This window comes from Musca autumnalis, unplaced genomic scaffold, assembly GCF_047663935.1.
Source record: "Musca autumnalis isolate F117 unplaced genomic scaffold, ASM4766393v1 scaffold_3, whole genome shotgun sequence".
Lineage (NCBI taxonomy): Eukaryota > Metazoa > Arthropoda > Insecta > Diptera > Muscidae > Musca > Musca autumnalis.
The window spans coordinates 113672511-113695370 of NW_027411866.1; the positions used below are offsets into that span (position 1 = coordinate 113672511).

Consider the following 22860-nt stretch of genomic DNA (forward strand, 5'->3'; position numbering starts at 1 on the left):
TTTAATAAGAGTTATATGAGTTTTATGAGACCCCAAGGAGTATTTTTTTAATTTTCGGAAAAAAATTAAGTTTTAAAAAAATTATTTTTTTTTTTAATTTTTTTGTATTTTTATGGTTTGTTTATTAGTGTTTGACTTTTTAAATATGAAAAATTCAAAAACACTAATATTTAGCATCAAGAAACAAAAAATCAAATTTTTAACTTTGACCTTGAATTCCTCTGCAACTACTACACCTAATTCCAATGTTTTTAACGCATCGGAAAGCTGATTATGTTATCTGTCGAATAAAAAATAAGATGAAAATATCTCTATCCGTTCAAAAGATACAGAGTTTTGACCAGGAAAAAACGAGTCTGAACCACAGTGCGGCGTGTCCTAAGACACTACTTGTAGAGAAGTTTTACATGGGTGAAATACTCATAAAATGTAACCAACATTTGCCACCGTTGAAAATTTTATGTTGCCTGGCCGGGAAAGCCACGACTTCTGTGTGCAAGGCAGTTGTGCATACCATTGCACCACGGTGGCAACCAATATTTTTTATACCCTCCACCATAATATGGAGTGTATATATATTTATTTGTCATTCCGTTTGTAACACATCGAAATATTCCTCGGAGATCCTAAGGTTCGTGCAAGGCTGGTGTGTATTAGGGAGGCCCAAAAAATTACAAAATTGTTTTTTTGAAACGCCTACCCCCAAATTTTTTTTCCATTTGATCCAAAAACACTGTGCATACCGTTGCACTACGCTGGCATCCAATTTGTCATTCTGTTTGTAACACGAAATATTCATCCCAGGATGTTTGGTATTGCAAATGGGCTATATCGGTCCACGTTTTGATATAACGTCCATAGAACAGTACTAGCCGATTTTTGGTATTTTGTAGGGTTTAGCCTCATTATGACACCGAAATGTCTGAAATGTGGTACTTAGTCTTCGTTGAGGGTATACAATTTTTTTCCCCAGAAATTTGTTGGTATAGGTCCACGCCTTCATATAGCACCCATAGAACGGTACCACCCGATTTTCGGTATTTTGAAGGTTTAAATGGCTGAAATTTGGTACTTAGTCTTCGTTGGGGGTATACACCCGATTTTCAGTATTTTGAAGGTTGTGGCCACAATAATCCACCGAAATGGCTGAAATTTGGTATTTGGTCTTCATTTGGGGTATTTATAGGTATAGGTCAACGGCTTCATATAGCCCCCATAGAACGGTACCACCTGATTTTCGGTATTTTGAAGGTTTTAGCCTCAATGGCGAAATGGCTGAAGATTGGTATTTAATCTTATTTCTCCCAGAAATTTGTCCATCAATAGAACGGTACCTCCCGATTTTCGGTATTTTGAAGGTTGTGGCCACAGCAACCCACCGAAATGGCTGAAATTTGGTATTTAGTCTTTGTTGGAGGTCGTTCTGACTGAAATTAGTCGGTATAGGTTTTATTTACAGATAGGCGAAGGTCTTCTATCAATCTATGAGACACCTCTTAATAGAATTTCCTATAGATTCAATCGACAGTACACCAATTTAAGAGGTTAGGGATATACTACAACATAAGCGGAACAAGTGGTTAATTCATCTGAAGAGTTGCAACATTGGATCCGGAATAAGTGAGTTGTGGGCAACGCTTAAGTCACTCTCGAACCTTTCATAGAACGAAGATAGGATCTCAGTCATGTTTTGCTATCTTACGCTGACTGATTCGAAGAGATGCGCGAGTTATTTCAATCGACAGTTTGTCTAGCACCCCGCGAGTGACAGGGCGAAGAAAAGTGTTCTATGTCGCATTAGATCTCTTCCTGCCAATGAGGAACCACCACAATTAACAACGGATGGTGTTGCAAATGCCCTTAGGAACGCTAAATCATCCAAAGCGTTGGACCCTGATGGAGTCACAAAAGTTCTCAACCTCTTGCTAGCCACCCACATCGATCCCAAAGTCTGGACAATAGGCCGGGTGGTCCCGCTATTGAAGCCAGGCAAGGATGGCAGCCAAGGTTAATCGTACAGTTAAGGTAAGGTCACATTAGGCAAATATTTGCTCCAGCGACAGTCTGTGTGTGCTTATTGAGAGCAAGGGAGGGTAAATAATGCATTGGAATTTATGTTCACTTGCTGTCATGATCTAGAAAGAGAGGTCTAACGTTACATTAGAGAACGCCCAATTCAATAAGTCTATCAGGCAGATTTAAATAGCATTCACACGGATGCAGTCACAGATGCCATCAACAACAATCGTGTGAATGCGGTCCTCGAAAAATATCCCCCATATATGACCAGCGTTAGAAATGCCTCTCAAAATAAGATATACTTCCAATATGGATTATGCCAGTCCATTTCTCCAGGTACCTCCTCCGCAACACGTTTGAGCATTAACCCAAATCCATATTTTTATCGGCAAGCTCATATGTCCAAAATTCTGAAAACCTCTTAAATATGTACATAATTTTTCCAGAAAAAAAGAGTTTCAATTCACACAGGCTGAGGGTAAAACTCTAGCCGACCGATCCTTTTTTACTTGTTTAATCAACATAATTTATTCTTTCTCTCTGTGTACTCACCTGCACGGACAACGCTTCCGATGAAATATTACTCTCCTCACTGTCATAGTCGTTGACAGTGGTTGATGCCGATCGGGTCAGCAAATTTTTCGATTCAGGTGAATAATTTATATAACCTGGTTGTTTATAATCGGCCGACAAACCCTTCGATTGCCGGCGTCTTGGTTCGTTTTCATCGCGACGCAAATCTTCAGATTTGTGAACATTTTCCAGGGTAAAGGGGAATTTATCATCGGTAACATCGGTGGTTACACTTAAAGGTGGTGGCGACGTTGCAGCTGCTGCAGCAGCATCGTCCATACTTCTCAGCCAATCAGGTGGTCGTGCGATTTTTGGTGTTCCTGGTGGTATATGTGGCAGCTGTGTAACGTTGTTGGCCGTTAAGGCCGATAATGAATTTATCGATGTTGCCAACACCGATACTGAAGAGGCAATTCTAATATTTGCCTTAAGACTATTTGAGGTGGAGGGATTACTGCTGAAGTCTGGTGTTTGTGACACTGCTGCTGTGTTATTGGAACCACTACTGGCAAGGGGTTCTGTGAAATTTGTGTAATTGTTTTTGTTGCTACGCACACTATTGGAGGATGTGCTGGGCTGAGTACTACTCGTCATCGATGTTGAAAGGGTAGCTGTGTTTAAGTTATCCCCTTCGATTTTACTTAAATCTTCGGCTGACCTCTTGATATCATTCTGTTTTTCATGGCTAGCATAACTTTCTTGTTGTTGTTTTCTTTCTTGTTCCTCCTCCATATCCTCGAGTTTAAGAGGCCCGGCAGGCTTATCATCGCCCTTATTATCATATTCATCATCGTAGTAATAATAATCTGTAAAACCATCCGCCAGCTTTTTAGTATCTTTTGTAATCTCTGGTTCTGGTGTTAATGGTGTTGTGTTCGACGGTTGCATTGTTGTGGCACTAATACTTTGTAATCGGGTCTTTTCCATGCTATATGGTGTAGTTTTAGTTGCAGTGGGACCTGTCGTTGAATCACCACCGAACCATGTAAGGGTTGTTGAAGCCTGATACAGTTTTGTGACCATTTTCTTTGTCCCAGCCTGCTCGTGTTGATTACGTTCCAGCGAGCTATCTAAACTTGGATATGTGTGTACAACCATAATGGGGAATATGAAGAGATCTGAAAGGTGGTAACAAAAAGAAAGGTAATTTTAATGAGATTTTAATTTATAAACTTTTTAAAATACTTTTGGGGGAATATTTCGTCACCTAAAATGCCCAAAGACGTAATCCTTTGCAGGTCCATAAAAGTGGATTTTTTATACACTTTAAACATAGTTTTTATACCCTCCACCATATTATGGTGGACCCTATAAAGTATATCGTCACAATAAATGCCGGAAGACGTAACCCACAAAACCAAAACTTTACAGGAGAAGCAAAAAACGTTATAAAATTAAAAACTGTTTTATGGAATATTAATCTTATGAAGGCGAGTATATGGGATATTATCGATCATATACGAAGGGGAATTAGTAGTGAAACCAAAACCGCGGAAGTACTTAGTTTTGAGATCCTCCATTACAACAAAATCTGCAATATTATCCCATTTTCCGAAATGCCATTTCTTGAATAGCATCGTTGTTTTTGAACGTAGAAGCTTGAAATTTTGCCAGATCATGTATTTTAGCTTTATGTATCAGATTACGCCAAAAAACAAATTTCGATTTTTATGTCGGTTACGTCTTCGGGCATTTATGGTGACGATATATACTCTTGATCAGGTTAAAATTCTAAGTCGACATATCAATGTTCCTCTGTCCGTCCGTCTGTGGAAATCAAGATACACCTCGCAATTTTGCAGACAAAGCTTTGTAATTTGGCACAGGAGTTTCTACTACTCCTAGGATGTTTAGTATTGCAAATGGGCTATATCGGACAACGTTTTGATATAGCTCCCATAGAACGGTACCACCCGATTTTCTGTATTTTAAAGGTTTTAGCCTCATTATCACACCGAAATCGCTCAAATTTGGTATTTAGTCTTCGCTGTGGGTATAAAACTTTCCCCCAGAAATTTGTCCCTATGACCTTTATATAGCCCAAATAGAACTGTACCTCCCGATTTTCTGTATTTTGAAGTTCGTTGCCCCAACAACCCACCGAAAGGGCTGAAATTTGTCGGTATAGGCATAGGCGATAGAAATTCGTCGGTATAGGCACACGTTTCGATATAGCCCCATTGGAACAGTACTTCCCGATTTTTGTAATTCTGAAGGTTGTGACGTCAATATCCCACCGAAATGACTGAAGTTGTTAGTTTAGTCTTCCATGGGATTATAAAATTATCCAGAAGGGAATTATCAGTATAGGTCCACGCCTTTCTATATTCCAAATAAAAGCGTACCTCTTGATTCTCGGTATTTTAAGATTTTACGCACATTATCTTACCGAAATATCGGATATTTGGTATTTAGTCTTCTTTCCGCCAGAAATTTGTCAGTATAGATCGACCTCCCTAATTTCGGTATTTTTTAACTGTTTCTAGCATGTTAAAGGAATAAAATAATAAATATACTTGGGGTCTATAAACGTGGATTTTTTAAAATAATTTATCAAGGTATACTTGGATATGATGAAAATGTACCTCCTCATGGTTCTAGACACCAAGTATTTTTGAATGAAATCCGTTATAGATAATTTGAAGTCGATTTAGCCATGTCCGTCCGTCAGTCAGTCCGCCTATCTGGCTGGAGTGCACGATAACACTCGAAGGGATCAACCGATTTAGTCCAAAATCTGGATTTCGTAATATTTTGAAGGGCCTTCTATCTACAAAGTACCTCTTGGAAAGCCTCCTATCTGTAGAAAACTCATTTCTATCTAAAGACAGCACCTTTGAAAGACCTTCTATCTATAAAAGATTCCCTTTGAAGGGGATTCTATTTATAGAAGACCCCATTGAAAAACTTCTATCTATAGAAGACCCCTTTGAAGAGACTTCTATCTACAGAATCCCACTTCTATCTATAGAAAATCTCTTTTGAAAGATCATCTTTTATCTACAAAATACCTCTTGGAAAGCCTTCTATCTGTAGAAGACTAATTTCTATCTAAAGAAACCACCTTTGAAAGACCTTCTATCTATAAAAGATTCCCTTTGAAGGGGCTTCTATCTATAGAATACCCCATTGAAGGGACTTTTATATATATTGAATACCACTTTCAAAGTATTTATAGAACTTTAAAAAGGGACTTATATCCATGGAAGACCCCTCTTTAACGTTCGGCTATTTATAAAAGACCCTTTGAAGGACTTCTATTTATAGAGGACCTCTTTGAATGGAATTATACCTATTGAATACACCTTTTAAGGAAATTCTATCTATAGAATACCCGTGTGTAGGGACTTCTATCTATAGAAGACTCCATTGAAGGGATATCTAATTTTAAAGGCCTTACACCTATAAAAGATCCTTTGAAGGGACTTCTATCTTCTATCTATAGAAGAACTTCTGTCTATAGAAGACCCACTTGAAGAGACTTATATCTATAGAAGACACATTTTAAGGGAATTCTATCTATAGAAGACACCCCTAAAGAACTTCTAGATGTAGAGTACCCCTTTGAAGGGAATTATTTCTATAGAAGGACCCTTCGAATGACTTCTATCTATAGAAGACTCCTTTGAAGGAACTTCTATCTATAGAAGACACCTTTGATGGGACTTGCATCTACAGAAGACCCCTTTGAAGGGACTTCTATATGTAGAAGACCTCATTAAAATGACATATCTATAGAATACCCCTTTGAAGTAACTTCTCTCTATAAAAGACACGTCTGAATGGACTTCTATCTTTAGAAACCCCCTTTGAAGGGAATTCTATTTATAGAAAACACCTTTGAAGGGGCTTCTATTTATAGAACACCCAATTGAAGGGATTTCTATCAATAGAAGATCACTTTGATGGGACTTTTATCTATAGAAGACACCTTTAAAGAACTACTATCTATAGAATATCACTTTGAAAGGACTTCTCTCTATAGTAGACCCCATTGAAGGGACTTCTATCTATAGAAGACCCATTACTATCTATCCAATTTGATAGACCTTTTATCTAGAAAAAATCCCTTTGAAGGGAATACAAGAAATTTACAAGACTATCCACAAGGAAGCTGCTCGTGCGAAAGAGTACTTGGTAAGCACGCTTTATCGGGAGAAGTGGAGCACGCAATATGACGGCAAACACCTTGAGATTTTTGAATATCAGAGAGTGGCCCTCAAAAACGAATCTATAGAAATTAAGTTGTCTGCGCTGCGCAAATTGAATGAAGGGAAAGCTCAAACAATGGTAGAATGTCTTTAGAATTCTATAGGCAATTATACTCAATTGAAAGCATCCCTCAGCAATGGTAAAACTGAGATTGAGGAAACGGACGACTGCAGAAACGACATGAAGTCTATCTTCCGTAACATCACTGAGAGGCGTGAGATCATTTTTGTAAATTTTAAGCAGATCGCAAACATCTGCAATACACTCTGGAACTCTTGTGGCATCGTAGATCTTATTGGGTTTGTTCTGATGCCTGAAACCCGAAAGATGTTTCGTAATATCTGTTCTTCATTTCTTACTCATGAGCTGATGATTGGTTCAGTAGAAAATTGTCCCGAGCTGAAGATTTTGAAGAACGATATGTAGCTCTGAATGACTACCCAAAAACCCTCAAATGCTTGAAGACCCACTTGAAAAAATATGAATCTCCAATCAGCAGTGTGTGAATAAAATGTAGTCAAGAGTTATGCAGCCTCTCAGTGACATTCATCGTCTCCAATGACAAGGTGATTATTTAACTTCCTTGTGAGTTTCAGGATCCTATGTAATGTTATATGTGGTTCTAAAGCTTGTATTCAAATATATGTCTGCTTACAGTGACTTCAAAAAAACTACCCAAAATTATAAATAAAAATTTTAAAATCATTTGGTGTGTGAGGTTTTTTATACCCTCCCCCATAAGATGGAGAGTACGAAAAGCGATGTTTCGCAATATTTAACGTATAGCTTTACAATTTGCTACAGAAGTTTCTATTACTCCTAGGTTTTTTGTTATTGAGAATGAGTTATATCCGTCCAAGTTTTGAACGGTACCTTCCGGTTTTCAGCCTTTTTAATGTTTTAGCCTCAATATTCCATTGAAATGACTGAAATTTTGTATTCAGTCTTCGCTGTCAGTGCACCATAGAACGGTACATTCAATTTTAGGAATTTTTAAGGTTTTAGCCACAGCTAGTTACCTTTCATATCAATGAGTATACCTTAATTCATATTAGCATAATCATATAGGATCTACTTATTATTACCGAGGTCGAAGGTCCTGTCTTAAGGCCCACTTGCACAGACATTTTATATATTTATTATGTCCACCACCATTGTATGGAGGGTATATTAAGTTTGTTTTTCCATATAAATTTTTGATATACTTGATATTAAATATTCTGGATCAGTATAAAATTCTGAGTCGATATAGTCACGTCCGTCTGTTGTAATCACCAAAGCGTCCGCAAAAATTGAGCTAGAGTGCTAGATTTTTGCACCCGAGTATCTTTTTTCCATAGACAGGTGAAGTTCGAAGATGGGCTATATCGGTCCATGTTTATGTATAGCCCACATGTAACGGTACCTCCCGATTTCCGGTATTTTGAGGGTGATGTAGGGGATGGAAGATACCAAGGAACGGTCCTGACCGGTTTTAACATGGCAAAGCCCAGGATTTATCTTGGTCCCTCTTTCATCTCAAGTGGACACTGACCTCCCCGTGGTGTCACCTGCCCAGCAAAATGTTCGATGCCAAAGATGCTATTCAAGAATGGGTGCAAGTGAAATGGAATGTCATTTTTTCAGCATCTTCACTCATTCTTTTTGCAAGAGCGTGACCCCCAAAAGATGCAATTCATTTTCAGATCCTAAGCATGTCATCTTTACTAACTCGATGGAATGGCATCTTCAACAATTCTTTGGCATGGCATCTATACCAATCCTTTGGCATGCCATCTTAACCAATTCCCAAGAATATCTTTGGCATGTCATTTTCACCAACCCTTTGGCATGTAATTTTCACGTCTTGTTCGGAAAATGGAAAATGCTGTATTGAAAAATGATTTTCATTTTTTTATTTTATTAATTCAAAGGAATTAATGAAATAACTATAATTTATTTATCATCATAAAGTTTACATCTATAATTGCAGTTTGTTCTCGTTGTTGTAACAGTAGTTAATATGTTTGTATTCTCATTTTTCTGCTTAATCTGACTCTGGGTCTATCAGTCGTAAGAATGTGGCTATTTCGCTATTTATATGGTTTGTAACCACAAAGCTGCAAACTTAAGTTTCTTAGCAGGATTGGTAGGGCAATTGAAAAGGAGCAGTGTGTCGTGGGGGCCTGTGCTGTATGCGGGCAGATGTTTTCCACGGTGTCATCAGTACTTGCCCTATACGAATTTTGACGGCTGCACCATTCCCGAGCGTACTGACCCAAAACTACTCTGGTTTGTCCTGACGGCTGTCGCTTCTCAGCTGCGATAGATGGTGGATGTTCTCCAAAGACCGCATTCACACGATAACTGTTTACTGCATCTGAGACTGCATTCGTGTGAATGCTACTTAAACCTGGTTGAAAAGCTTGTTGATCTAGAGGTTCTCTCTTGTAACGTTAGACTTCTCTTTCTAGATTATGAGCACGGCTTGCTCTGAGTGAGTCCTCTGCTAATATGGAGATGGACATGGCCTTCAGCGCAGTTGTTGTGCTGCTTACGGATCCTATGCTATTGATCGGCAACTGGAAAGTTATTTCTGATGCTGAAAGAACTATAGCCACAAGGGTCCTTGCTACGGGCGACAAAAGCGAAATCGGTTTGTAAGATTCACCTCTGCTGGCATCCTTTTCGGGCTTCAGTAGCTGGCCTATTTTCCAGACTTCGGGAACGATGTGTTTGGCAAGCGACAGGTTGTAAATTTAAGTGAGAAACTTGACTTCCGCCTGTCCCAGCTGTGGCAGTCTAAACACCGCCGCTGCACGCAACAGAGTTTACTTCCTCCGCAACAGGTTTTGATTCATCTTACAAAAGGATTTTACTTCCCATCAGTGCAGTGCAGATTTCGACATTGACTCCAACTGCAGATTACTATTTCGTGAATTTTATTTTACAACGTTTTGGAAATGTTTGTTGTTTTGTAGGGATCTACAAATCGACTTGAGCAGGGTTCTCTAGAGCAGGCAAGGAAACTTTTATAATTGGTCTGTTCCTTTACTTTTAAAAATGGTAATTGTTGCAAAAATGGTAAAAGTGGTGAACTGCTCTCATATAAATTGTATGCTTTTAAAAGTAAGGAAACACTTTGCGGGTAAAAGCTGGTAACCTCAGGCACGTAAAGGAACAAGACTAATACCAAAGAGTGCAGTCCACTCTACTTTTAGGTCAATGATTGGGACTTCCTATCATAATAAATCTTGCATTGCTTTAAACGTACATATATAGATAAAAAAAGAATATATACATGTGTAAAAATAAAAACATAAAATTCATCTCTATTGGATCGATGGAATGCATTCAAATGCTAAGGAAAAGATCGGATCTATCACGACTTCCTTTGAATTGGTTGAAATGCTGATGAAACGGTCGGATCTTTCACGACTTCCTTCGAATGGGTTCAAATGCTGATGAAAAGATCGGATCTTTCACGACTTCATTTGAACCAATGCAAAAGATCCAGTGAAATCATGGCATCTCATGGAATCACTTCCATAAAATTTTGCTGGGTGGGGAACTGCCTTTAACACCCGTTAAAGGTAGTGAGCTAACATGTGCCGCGCGTTCACCCATAAGAACGTTAATAACTTGGGTTTGAACGCCGGGTTAGTAACCCTCCCCTGGAAAAAAAACAACCTACTATGAAAAAACGAAAGAAAGAAAAACAAACCCCTCTAAAGTTGACGGACCCCGCAAACGTTTTAAGGACCATGATCTGCGAATCTGCACCTGGAATGTTCGCACTCTTTATAGAGAAGGTGCAGTCTTCGCATTGGCAGACGTACTTGAAAAGTACAAGCCCGATATTACTGCCATACAGGAAATACGATGGATTGGGAAAGGCAACAACACCTAAAGGTGACGCACTGTATTATAGCTGCCATGACGTAAAGCATGAGTTTGGCTGCTGTTAGTCGGAGGCTAAAGCATATAGTATCAAGCTTCACCCCAGTGAATGAAAGACTTGCTGCAATTCGAATAAAAGCTAAATTCTTCAACATCAGCTTTATTTGCGCTCATGCTCCCACTGAAGAAAAGGACGAACAGACCAAAGATATATTTAACGAGCGCTTAGAAGAAACATATGACCGTTGCCCTGCCCATGACATTGAAATCATTCTAGGCGATTTTAATGCCAAAATTGGAAAGGAGAATATCTTTGGCCCAACAGTCGGGAAATTCAGTCTCCACAGTGAAACATATGGCAATGGTATGAGGCTGATAGACTTTGCAGCTGCACAAAACATGGTAGTTAGCAGTACCAGATTTAGTCATCTCGATATTCATAAGGGCACCTGGCTGTCTCCAGATCAAAGGACAAGTAATCAAATTGATCATGTTGTGATAGATGGAAGACATTCATCGAGCGTGTTGGATGTACGATCGTTCCGAGGCGCAAACATTGATTCGGACCACTACCTTGTTGCAGCAAAGGTATGCACCCGGTTAAACGTAGCAAACAAAGTACGAACAGACACAACGCGGAAGTTGGACATCGATAGGCTGCAATCACAACAGATAGCCACAGCATATTCCACTCAACTAGCCCAATTGCTTAATCAAAGCACTCCTCATCCCGATAGCATATCAGAGCAATGGCAAAGCATTGCCCACTCCATGCTAAGAACCGCAAAATCCATACTTGGATACCAGAGACCTCCACCAAGGAATCCATGGTATGATCAGGAGTGTTGTGCTGCCACCGAAGAGAAAAATGCGGCATATAGGGCTACTTTACAATCCGTAGCAACGCGTAGCGCACGAGAGAGATATAGGGAGAAAAGGAGAGAGGAAAAACGTCTTTTCCGCAGGAAAAAGAGAGAGATGGAAAAGCGGGAGTGTGAAAAAATCGAGATGTACAGGAGCCAGAATGAAGTCCGAAAATTCTACCAAAGAGTCAAGCATCAAACTGATGGCTTTGGCACAGGCACATCCTCCTGTAGAGACCAGCAAGGTAATTTGGTAACTGATACATATAGTGTACTCAGGATATGGAAAGAACATTTTTCAAAACTGTTGGTATCCAATAGCAGCGAAGACGAAGAAGATACAACAGTCCCAATCCCAGAAGATGGTATTGAATGTATACCGCCCAGCCAAGATATGGTAAAGACAGCAATAAATCGGCTGAAGAATAATAAGGCGATGGCTTACCAGCCGAGCTGTTCAAAACCGGAGGCGACACGCTGATAAGGTGTATTCATCAGCTAGTTAGCACCATCTGGCAGGAAGAACGAGTACCCGACGATTGGAACCTTAGTATTCTGTGCCCCGTCCACAAGAAGGGAGATAAGACTGTATGTTCTAACTATAGGGGCATAAGTCTACTCCCTATTGTCTACAAGATCGTGTCAGGGATATTGTGCGAACGACTAAAGCCTATGGTCAACGAGATAATTGGACCATACTAACGCGGCTTTAGACCTGGCAATTCCACCACTGACCAGATATTTACCCTGCGGCAAATCCTGGAGAAGACCCAAGAGATGCAGATCGACACCTACCACCTTTTTGTCGATTATAAAGCAGCCTTCGACAGCCCGCTGCGCTCAAAGGTATTCCAAGCCATGTCTGAATTTGGTATCCCCGCAAAGCTCAGCCGGCTTTGTAAAATGACTTTAGCTGACACGAGGCCCTCATTTAAAATAGGAAAGAACCTCTCCGAAGAGTTTGGTGCCAAAAGAGGTTTCAGATAAGGAGACAGCCTTTCGTGTGATCTCTTCAACATGCTGCTGGAAAAGGTTATACGAGAGGCAAACGTCAAAAGAAATGGCACAATCTACACCAATAGCCTCATGTTACTTGCTTATGCTGATGATGTAGACATCATGGGCGGATCAGTAAAAGAAATAACTGATACCTTTATGAAGGTAGAAGGAGAATCTGCTAAAGTGGGTCTGGCGGTAAACGGTGTGAAGACCAAGTCGATGGTGTGGACGCGCAATGCGTTCATTGAGCTCGGACCAACTGTGGAAGTTGGTTCCTATAATATTGAGGTAGTAAAAGAATTCGTCTACCTCGGCACCTCCGTAAACCGAAGCCTGGGTACTTGCGGAAGCAGACATAACAGTGCTTGGTGTGTTTGAGAGAAAAATTCTTCGAAAGATCTACGGACCAATCTGCGTTGACGGTGAATATCGACGGCGCATGAACCACGAGCTGTATCTGCTATACAACGACATCAATATTGTTAAACGTATCGAGATGCAGCGATTGCGTTGGCTAGGCCATATCATAAGAATGAGCGATGATGAACCCGCTAAAAAGGCGTATAAATACGGAACGCTTGGCGGTGCACGCAGAATTGGCAGGCCAAGGAATAGATAGCGCAAACAAGTGGATGATCAGATGAAAAGGCGCGGTATTCCAGAGTGCGAAGCAACAAATAGAGAGAAATGGAGATCTTTTCTTAGTTCGGCCTATGGAACATATGTTCTGTAATGGGCCAGCTAAGTAAGTAAGTAAGAGGGTCTTAGCTACAATCTTTAACAGAACTAGCTGTCACAAAACTACTCCGCCAAAAACTGTGAACATAGGTCCATGTTTAGGTATAGCCCCCATATAACGGAACCTCCCGATTTTCAGTATTTTGAGGGTTTTACCAACAACTTTTAACCGAACTAGCAGTAATTTGACATTTAAGGTTCTTAGGTGTCACAACACTACTCCACCAAAAACTGTTAACATATGTCCATGTTTAGGTATATATATTTTGAAAGTTTTAGCTACAATATTTAACCGAACTAGCTGTAATTTGACAGTTAAGGTTCTTAGGGGCCTATGTTAAGGTATAGCCCCCATATATTGGTACCTCCCGATTTTCGGTATTTTAAGGATTTTACCTACAACTTTTATCTGAACTAGCTGTAATTTAACATTTAAGTTCGACCCGGCCGAACTTACCGACTTCTTACTTGATTTTTATTTACAGTGGGTGTCACCGAAAATGATGCAACCAGGGCCTGGATGCTTGTTCTGTGAAAATTTGAAATGAAAAATATTTCCTTTATAATTTTTTTCATTTGATAGTTTTTTCCTTTATAAAAGTTTTCATAAAAACAGAAATGAGCCCCAGAACTAAAAAATGTAAACATAGATAACTTCGTAGGATGAATAGTTGTCTTTAAGATGACGTACAAAAACATTCCAATTAGAGTACCGTTATACTAAAATTTTACCAGGACGCCATCTTAATCATTTTGTACGCCATCTTAATGACAACCTTTCAGCCTACAAAATTATTTTTTGAATGGTTAAAAAATCTCAACTCGTTTCTAAGTTATAGACGTTTACATCGTTTAGTTCAGGTTGCATTATTTTCACTGACACCCACTGTATATATAAGAATATGTACTTACTACAAATCAATGTTATCCAGAACCAATGGGACCACCAATAGAAGGTCATGATGCACACCGTGAGATGGTAATATTGTTAATGAAATAAGAAACTGGAAAGAGAGACAGAAAAACGAAAATGATTACAACAAGTTATTATAAAAAAGGCAAAGGCATGTGAATCATTTTTCTTTAAGCAATAACAACAACCGCAAAAAAGTGATATAGCAACGCATTACACACCAAGAATACATCATTGTCATCGGTCGTTGGGTGAGTCAATTAACCATTAAATTTATATTTAAACCAGCATTTAACTTAAGCTTGTAGGTATTCCCCCATTTTACCTCTCCTCTTACACTTAATCACCACGATAATCATCTTTATCATAATGATGATGATCACTGTTAACACTTTACAAGCCAGCCTACCATCAACACTTCGTTGCAATGACAACGTTAACGACCAGTGAATACTTTTGTGCCATAAATTAACATTCCAAGTGCGCGGGAGAAAAAGCTTGATAAACTCAACTTTAAACACAAATAGCTTTCGGCGTGTAAGAAATTTACAATAAAATACCAACAAAAGCGAAAACATCATCATTAACTTTGTCAATAAAAGTCGAGTTTGTTTGTATAATAGGGTTGGGCCATATATTTTAGATCAGTAGTGCGATTCTCTAACTCATTTTTTGAGTTACCGACAAAAATTGGTAAAACTAAAATGCTTATAATTTTGGTAATTAATGATATTATTCGGTCCCTAACTACCTAACTAACTACCAATAAAAACTACCAATAACAATTTGTCGCAAAGTTCTACCGATAGAAAAGTGTTGTCAACTTTTATTAGAACTTTTCATTCATAAGTTTGCATTTTAGTGTTAGCGATATTTGTCGGTAACTCAAAAAAATGAATTAGAGAAACGCACTACATGTGTTAATATAATAAGTGATTTATTTTGTAACATCAGCTTCAGAATGGCAAGCAAGTCTCTCAAGTAGATTACATTTTGTAAAAATTAATCTAAAAGGATAAACAACAATACACTGAGTTTTTTGCCACCACTGAAAATTTGATGTTGCGTGACCTTGGGGGGTATATCAAAGTGTGAACCTATCTTTAAAATTTTTGGTGTAAAAGTTTTATAACTGCAGGGAAACTCAAAAATCAAATTATGTGTATTTCCCACAAAAAATGCAGCTAAGACCCTCAAAATACCGACAAACGGGAGGTACGGTTGGCGATTTTTAGTGAAGAAGTTTCGAGACCACTGAAAACTTCAAATATCAAATAACGGCTAGTAAGATTTTGTGGGAAAAGTTTCGCGACCACAGAGAGCGTCAAATGTCATATTACAGCTAGTTCGGTTAAAAATCGTAGCTAAAATCCACATAATACAGAAAATCGGTAGGTACTGTTATACCAGCTAGCTCGGTTAAAATTTGTAGCTAAAGTTCTCAAAATACCGAAAATCGGGAGGTACTATTATATGGGGGCTATACCAAAACATGCAGCTATGTTGACGATTTTTGGTGGAGAAGTTGCGTGACCACTAAAACCCTCAAATATCAAATTACAGCTACTTCGGTTGGAAATTGTAGCTAAAATCATCAAAATACCGAAAATCGGAAGGTACCGTTACATGGAGGCTATACCAAAAGATGACCTATGGAGAAGTTTCGTGACCACTGAGACCCTCAAATGTCAAATTACAGCTTGTTCGGTTAACAAATGTAGCTAAAGTCCTCAAAATACTGAAATATGTTTTATGGGGGAGGTATGTTTTATGGGGGCTATACCAAAACATGGACCTATGCCCATAATTTTTGGAATATAAATTTGTTGATCACTAGGAACCCTAAATGTCAAATTGTAGCTAATTCGGTTTGGAAATTTGACTAAAAACGTGAAAATACCTGAAATCGGGGGTACCGTTATATGGGGGCTATACAAAAACGTGAGCCGATATAGCCCATCATCGAACTTGACCTATCTGCAAACAAAAGCCGCATCTTTCCAAAATTTCAGCGCCCTATCTTCATTTTTGTGAATGCTAGAGTGATTACCACAGACGGACGGAAATGCATTGATCGATTCAGAATTTATATTATTTATTTATACATTCGCAAATGATTATTTCAATGCGTTACAAACGGAAAAATAAACTTAATATAACCTCCATACATTGCTGGAGGGTATAAACAACTTTCCGGACAACCCAAAATGTGATTTTTTTAAATCATCTTATATGTAAGATTTTATCTAGTCGAGGTTCTAAAAAATATATTTTCATGGTCAGCATAAAATTCTATGTCGATATAAAAATATCCGCCTGTCCGTCCGTCTGTTGAAATCACGATACTTGCGAGCTGTAAATTTATATTCCAGATAGAGCTTTTTAATTTCGTACAGACGTTTCTATTACTCCTATGATGTTTGGTTATGAAAATGGGTTATATCAGTTCACGTTTTGATATTGCTCTCATAGAATAGTACCTACCGATTTTCAGGATTATAAAGGTTTAACAGCCTTTTTTGTAAAAAAATTATTTTTGAAACAAATGTTTCGTAACAAAACGAATTTGTTTTAATTTTTGTTTTTATAAAAAACTAGCGGACCCGGCGAACTTCGTCTCGCTATTAAGGAATAAAATTTCATACAAAAACTCAATTTTCGATTTTTGCAATTTTCCGACTTTTCCAGAGAGATTTTCCAAAATTTTCTTCCGTAAAGACCTTCTCCTCGAAAATACGAATAACTGACAACCAATTTTACAGAAATCGGCCTAGCCGTTCTCATTTTATGAATTACTATACATTTTTTACACCATTTATATATATATATATATATAGATAGATTAAAAGCATTCGTCTGATCCCGAAAAGCTTTTCATTTAAGTAGATGTTGATATTTTTCCTGTATCACGCGTTTTTACATGCATGGCTATTTAAAAATGTGTGCAAATCATTTTCCCATCATATGCATGTGTTTCAGCGAAATTCTGTAATAATCAACAAATTTCGGCTCAAAACGATGGGTCTTTCTCCATTGATTTTTCAGACATTATCGTTTGTATTTTTCTTTGTTACGAAAACCAAAACAGGCTGTAAGTCTTTTTATCCCCCCGAAAAATGATTTAAATTTGGGTGTCTAAAACTTTCCTGTAGAGAATTTTCGGTATATGTCCACTTTCTGATATAGCCCCCCATAAAACGGTACCTTCCGATTTTTGGGAATTTATAAGGAGGGTTTAGCTACTTTATCAACCGAAAAAGCTGACAGTTTGTGTTTAGTCTTCGTTGGGAATATGAAACATTCCCGCATAGAATGGCCGGTGCAGGTCCAGGTTTTGATAAACCTCCCACAGAGGTTTTGAGAAATTTGAAACTTTTTATTTAACTAGCAGAACCGGGTTCCCGTTTCTGACCCGTAGTATTGCGTTTTAATGACAACTTTTTATGGAGTTTATGCTTTGCAATTCAGAAATACTCGTAGGTATTTTCTACCCCATGTCTTCGGGTCCATTGTCAAACCGAGTTATTCATTGAGGATTTTAAATTTACTAACAGATTTTGTCTGCAATCCTTCTTTTCTCTTACGGACTTTGTCGGATTTTTTCGCCCATTTATGCTCTTTAGGATTTATTATTGTCCTAAAGCAATCTAATAATAGCTTTGTTCCTTTATTTTTTTAATGGCAAAAGTGGTAAAAGATAAACCTGTCAAAATTGCTCTCTCATGAACAGATTTACGAGAAAAGTAAAGAAACGAAAAAATGGTAGATCTGGTAGCAATGCCAAAAAGAAACATAAAAATTCAATTTTCTTTTTTTATTTCACAGTTTTTATTTTGTTTTGTCATCAGCGTTCGTCTTTTTCTTCCGTTTTTGTTCATTTTGTTCTTAATTGTCAAATAATCGTCAAACAAATATCTAAAAATCAGTTCCACAATTTTTTACTTGGAGAAATTTGTCAGGTAGCCTGTGGCACTTTTGCTCTCTCTCTCCTCTCTCACTTTCTTAAAAATTGCTTCCAGTTTTACCACTTTTTGGGGTTATGGAACGCTTTGCAGAATAAAAATGGTAAAAATGGTAACCTCAGGTAAGTAAAGGAACACAACAAATAAAAGTTTAAATGCCTACATGTACCATGGCACATTCCACAAAATTTCGTTAAAATCGGTTCGCTAGTTTTCGAGATATAACATACTTAAAATCTGGCCGTGGTCGGGACTTCGGGCACCAAGAAAGAACATTTGATCGGGGGCGCAATCACCGTTGTCTCGAAAATTAATTCGCAAGCCGATGCATTCATAAGTTTAGCAAATATAGCGATTATAAAACAACAGTCCCCCAAAATTCATCAACAAATATATAGCATTTTGTACCAAGGGTCATTCCTGAAAATTTCATGAAATTATGTTCAATAGTTTTGAAAAAAAAAAAATGTATTGAAATTGTCCGGTATTTTGGCTTCAAATATATACCTAAGGTCGGAGACGCAACCCCATTGTTTCCCAAAATTAATGCTGTGAATAGTTTGACTTTCTTCTAAATACAGAATTTCAGACAATTGGGTAGAAAAATGTGGTAAAAACCTTGTAAATACCGAAAATCGGGAGGTACCGTTCTTTATAGTCTATGGGCCATTATTATATGATTACTTTTACTATTGGAGGGATTTGAAAACGCAAAATAAAGCAATTTGGAGGCATTTAAAATATAAGTTTTATATTAAAACTTAATCACAAGAAGGTCCTCCATGAATTGTAATGATCACTTTTAACATTAGCTTTGTTACTTTACTTTTTTAATGGTACGAGTGGTAAAAGAGTAAAGTGTCAAAATTGCTCTCTCATGAACATTTTTACCAGAAAAGTAAAGGAACGGAAAATGGTAGATCTGGTAGCAATGTCAAAAAGAAACACCAAAAATCTATTTTCGTCTTTTATTTCACAGTTTTTAATTTAGTTTTGTCAGCGTTCGACTTTTTCTTCTGTTTTTCGTCCATTTTTTTCTTCATTGTGAAAGATCGTCAAACAAAAGTCGAAAAATCAGTTCTGCCGTTTTTTACCTCTCTCTCTCCTCTCTCACTCTCTTAAAAATTGCTGCCAGCTTTACCACTTTTTGGGGTTAAGGAACGCTTTGCAGGTTAAAAATGGTAACAAATGGTAAAAATGGTAACCTCAGGTAAGTAAAGGAACACAGCTATTAAGTTAATCGGAATGCTATACATCTGTCCGTAAAAACCAAACTTTAACAAAACAAGTAAAAAAGTATCAGTCGGCTTTGCCGACAGAGATATACCCTCAGCCTGTGTATATTGAAACAATTTTTTCCCAAAATACGTATGTATTTAGGGGGTTTTACAAATTTTGGGCGTTTGAACAGACAAAAATGTTGATTAGGATTAAAGATCAAAAGTTTTGCGGAGGAGATACTAAAAAGAATGGATCGATATTGACCGTTATGGAAGTGGATCTCCAGCCGCAACATATGGTGCCACAGGGGGTTTTTAAACTCTTCGGGCTGTTTGCTCAAGAAGTATGGACTTGCCCCTAAAAAAAACTTTTACCATCGTAAATGAGGTAGCGAATGCAAGTTGCTTCAACAAAAATCAAAGTGATTCGATATCAGGTCTTAAAGTGAACTTATCCGAAATATTGTGTGGGAGATACCGGATAGAGTGGACAAATATAGTCCATATTTGAACCTGATCTATATCTGGTAGATATATCAGGATGTGTAAAGTATAGACCAATTCGGCCACTCCCTTCAAGAGTTACCGTACGAACAATTTTTTTTTTGCAACTTTCATTCTATTTTCTCAGGAAGTATGGACTTGCCCCTGATGAAACTTGTACCGTCGTATGGAGGGCAGTGTATACAAGTTGCAAAAGCAAAAATCAAAGCGATTCGAGAGGTGGCCCTAAACTGATTTTTTCCGAACTTTTGTGTGGGAGGTACCCGAAGGAGTGGACCTATTGAGACCATATTGGAACCACATATTACTCTGGTAAAATGTTTACACTATACAAAGCATGGACCAAATCGGTCACTCCCTTCAAGAGTTATCGTGCGCACAAACTTTCCGAACATTTTCGAACTTTTGTGGGGGTGGTACTGGAAGGAGTGGACCGATGTAGCTCATCTTCGAACTTAAACTAAGTTTGGGCAAAATATTACGAAAGCCAAAATTTTAACCGAATCGGTTCATCCGTTCGAGAGTTATCGTGCGCTCCAGCCAGCAGGACAGACAGACAGACAGACGGACGGACATGGCTATATCGACTCCAAATTGTCTGAAACACATTTCGTCCAAACATACTTGGGGTCTAAAAGCATTATTTCGATGAGGCACATTTTCATCGTATCATAGTGTATATACCCTCCTTAGCCTAAAGGCTGAGGGTATAAAAAGACTTATAATAATGGGGGTAAATATATCTATCACCAAATTAAATGGCTCTACCTTAAATACTGTCTGTTCTATGTGGAGTTCCACGGACGGACATCATTATATCGACTTAGAATTTTGAACGGTTCAAAAATATATGTATATGGTGCAGGGTATAAAAAACCCAACCAGGGTTTCTGCAGTCTCGGTATGTAATTGTTTGCATTTTCAGTGTTGCGCAGTGTTATTAACGTTGCAAACTAAAATTATAAACCCCAAAAGCAAACAATGACATTTTCGTATTCGTGTTGTGTGTGGGTGGCTTGTGGGAGGCTTGTGGGTGTCATAATCACTTAAAATGCGACTTTGGAACATCAGCACGTGTTTTTCATTTTATTTGTAGAATCAATATTTTGGTATGTTACGAAGATAAACAAGACAATGACCCATCAAAAGGTGTGGATTAATTTGTTAGTGATGAACCATAAATGGTAGATAAACTGGCGTTTTCTTTTCTTTTTGTTCTGCTTTACCTTTAATGATCGATTATAAAACGCAACAACAAAACTGAGAAGATTGTGCAAAATATTAAAACGTGACATATGTATGTATAAACGACAGGTGAATGACATACCAGCAAATTCGAAATTAAGATACAATTATAAAAAAACGTAAAAGCTATTGCGTGCCTATAATTGGAATTGAGTCACTAAATGTGATAAGATAATTTTTGTGTAATTTCCATAATGGAATGGATGGTAAATCCTTTGAATTCCATTAAATATGACACATTTTGCAACCCTTCAGGAAATCTCCTTCACTGTATTGAGAGTTTTATACACATTTACAGAAAAAAGATTTGTGAAATTTTGCAATTTAATTTGTATACCCTCCACCATAGTTTGGAGGGTATATTAAGTTTGTTATGCCCTACACCACTATGTGGGGAGGGTATTATAAGTTGGTTTTGGCCAAAAAGTTTGTAACGCATCGAAATAATGGTCGTAGACCCTTACTTATATATACCAAAATGAATGTCTCGACGAGCTGAGTCGATCTGGCTATGTGTGTCCGTCCGCCTGTCCATCTAAACCTTGTAATCACGCTACAGGTCGCAATTTTGATCGGATCGTCACGAAATTTTGGATGTTGATGGGGGTCCCGGAGGGGAAGAAGCCTATTGATTTTGGTGATGGCCGGATAATATTTAGGGGTCGGAAAGGGCAAAAACCTTAGGTGGATAAAAAGACAACGTTTTTTTCCAAAGCGAATATCTCAGCGTCTATATGGGGTATACCAAAAGCAAAACCTGACAATGAAAGTAGAAAATATCACCTTTCTAATGATGTAAAGTTGGTGATCAAACAACGAAGATATCACAATACTAGCAAATAAAACCCCAATTTTAATTTTTGCGATTTTAATTATATTGACGAATATCACAGCTTTGGTTGAAAACTTTCCAAAAGCAAAGCCTGACTATGAAAGTAGAAGATCCCGTCTTTACAATGATGTAAACTAGGTCGGCGTAGGTAACCAAATAACGGAGATATCGCAATGGTCGGTAATACATCCCATTTTCCAACTTTTTTTGGAAATCACGCTACAGGTCCCAATTTTGATCGAATCGTCACGAAATTTTGAGTGTTAATGGGGGTCCCACAGAGGAAGAAGCCTATTGATTTTGGTGATGGTCGGATAATATTTAGGGGTCGGAATGGGCAAAAAACTTATTTGGAGAAAGGTCAACGTTTTATTTCAAAGCCAATATCTCTGTTTCTTTAAGAGGTATATCAAAAGCAAAACCTGACAAGGAAAGTAAAAAATATCACCTTTACAACGATGTAAAGTAGGTTATCGTAGGTGGTCAAAAAGCAGAGATATGGCAAGGGTCGATAATGCATCCCATTTTCCGATTTTTTTGTAATCACGCTACAGGTCGCAATTTTGATCGGATCGTCACGAAATTTTGGGGGTTAATGGGGGTCCCACAGAGGAAGAAGCCTACTGATTTTAATGATAGTCGGATAATATGTAGGGGTCGGAATGGGCAAAAACTTATTTGGAGAATGGTCAACGTTTTATTTCAAAGCCAATATATCTGTTTCTTTAAGAGGTGTATCAAAAGCAAAACCTGGCAAAGTAGGTTGTCGTAGCTGCTCAAACAACAGAGTTATCGCTATAGTCGGCAATGCATCCCATTTTCCAATTTTTTGTAATCACGCTACAGGTCGCAATTTTGATCGGATCGTCACGAATTTTTTGGGAGTTGATGCGGGTCCCAC

General features: G+C 38.1%; 1 protein-coding gene across 8 annotated transcripts in view; it reads right to left on the reverse strand.

Moving 5' to 3' along the window:
* LOC141397528 (uncharacterized) overlaps positions 1-22860 on the reverse strand; it is a 180953-nt gene that overhangs the window by 2707 nt on the left and 155386 nt on the right. For all 8 annotated transcript variants that reach the window (XM_073973937.1, XM_073973933.1, XM_073973939.1 and 5 more), the window contains 2 exons: positions 14196-14287; positions 2572-3710 (listed from right to left, as the gene is read on the reverse strand). In XM_073973937.1, the coding sequence (XP_073830038.1) occupies positions 2572-3710; positions 14196-14244 (1188 nt within the window). In that variant the 5' untranslated portion in view covers positions 14245-14287. The remainder of the gene's footprint in view (positions 1-2571; positions 3711-14195; positions 14288-22860) is intronic.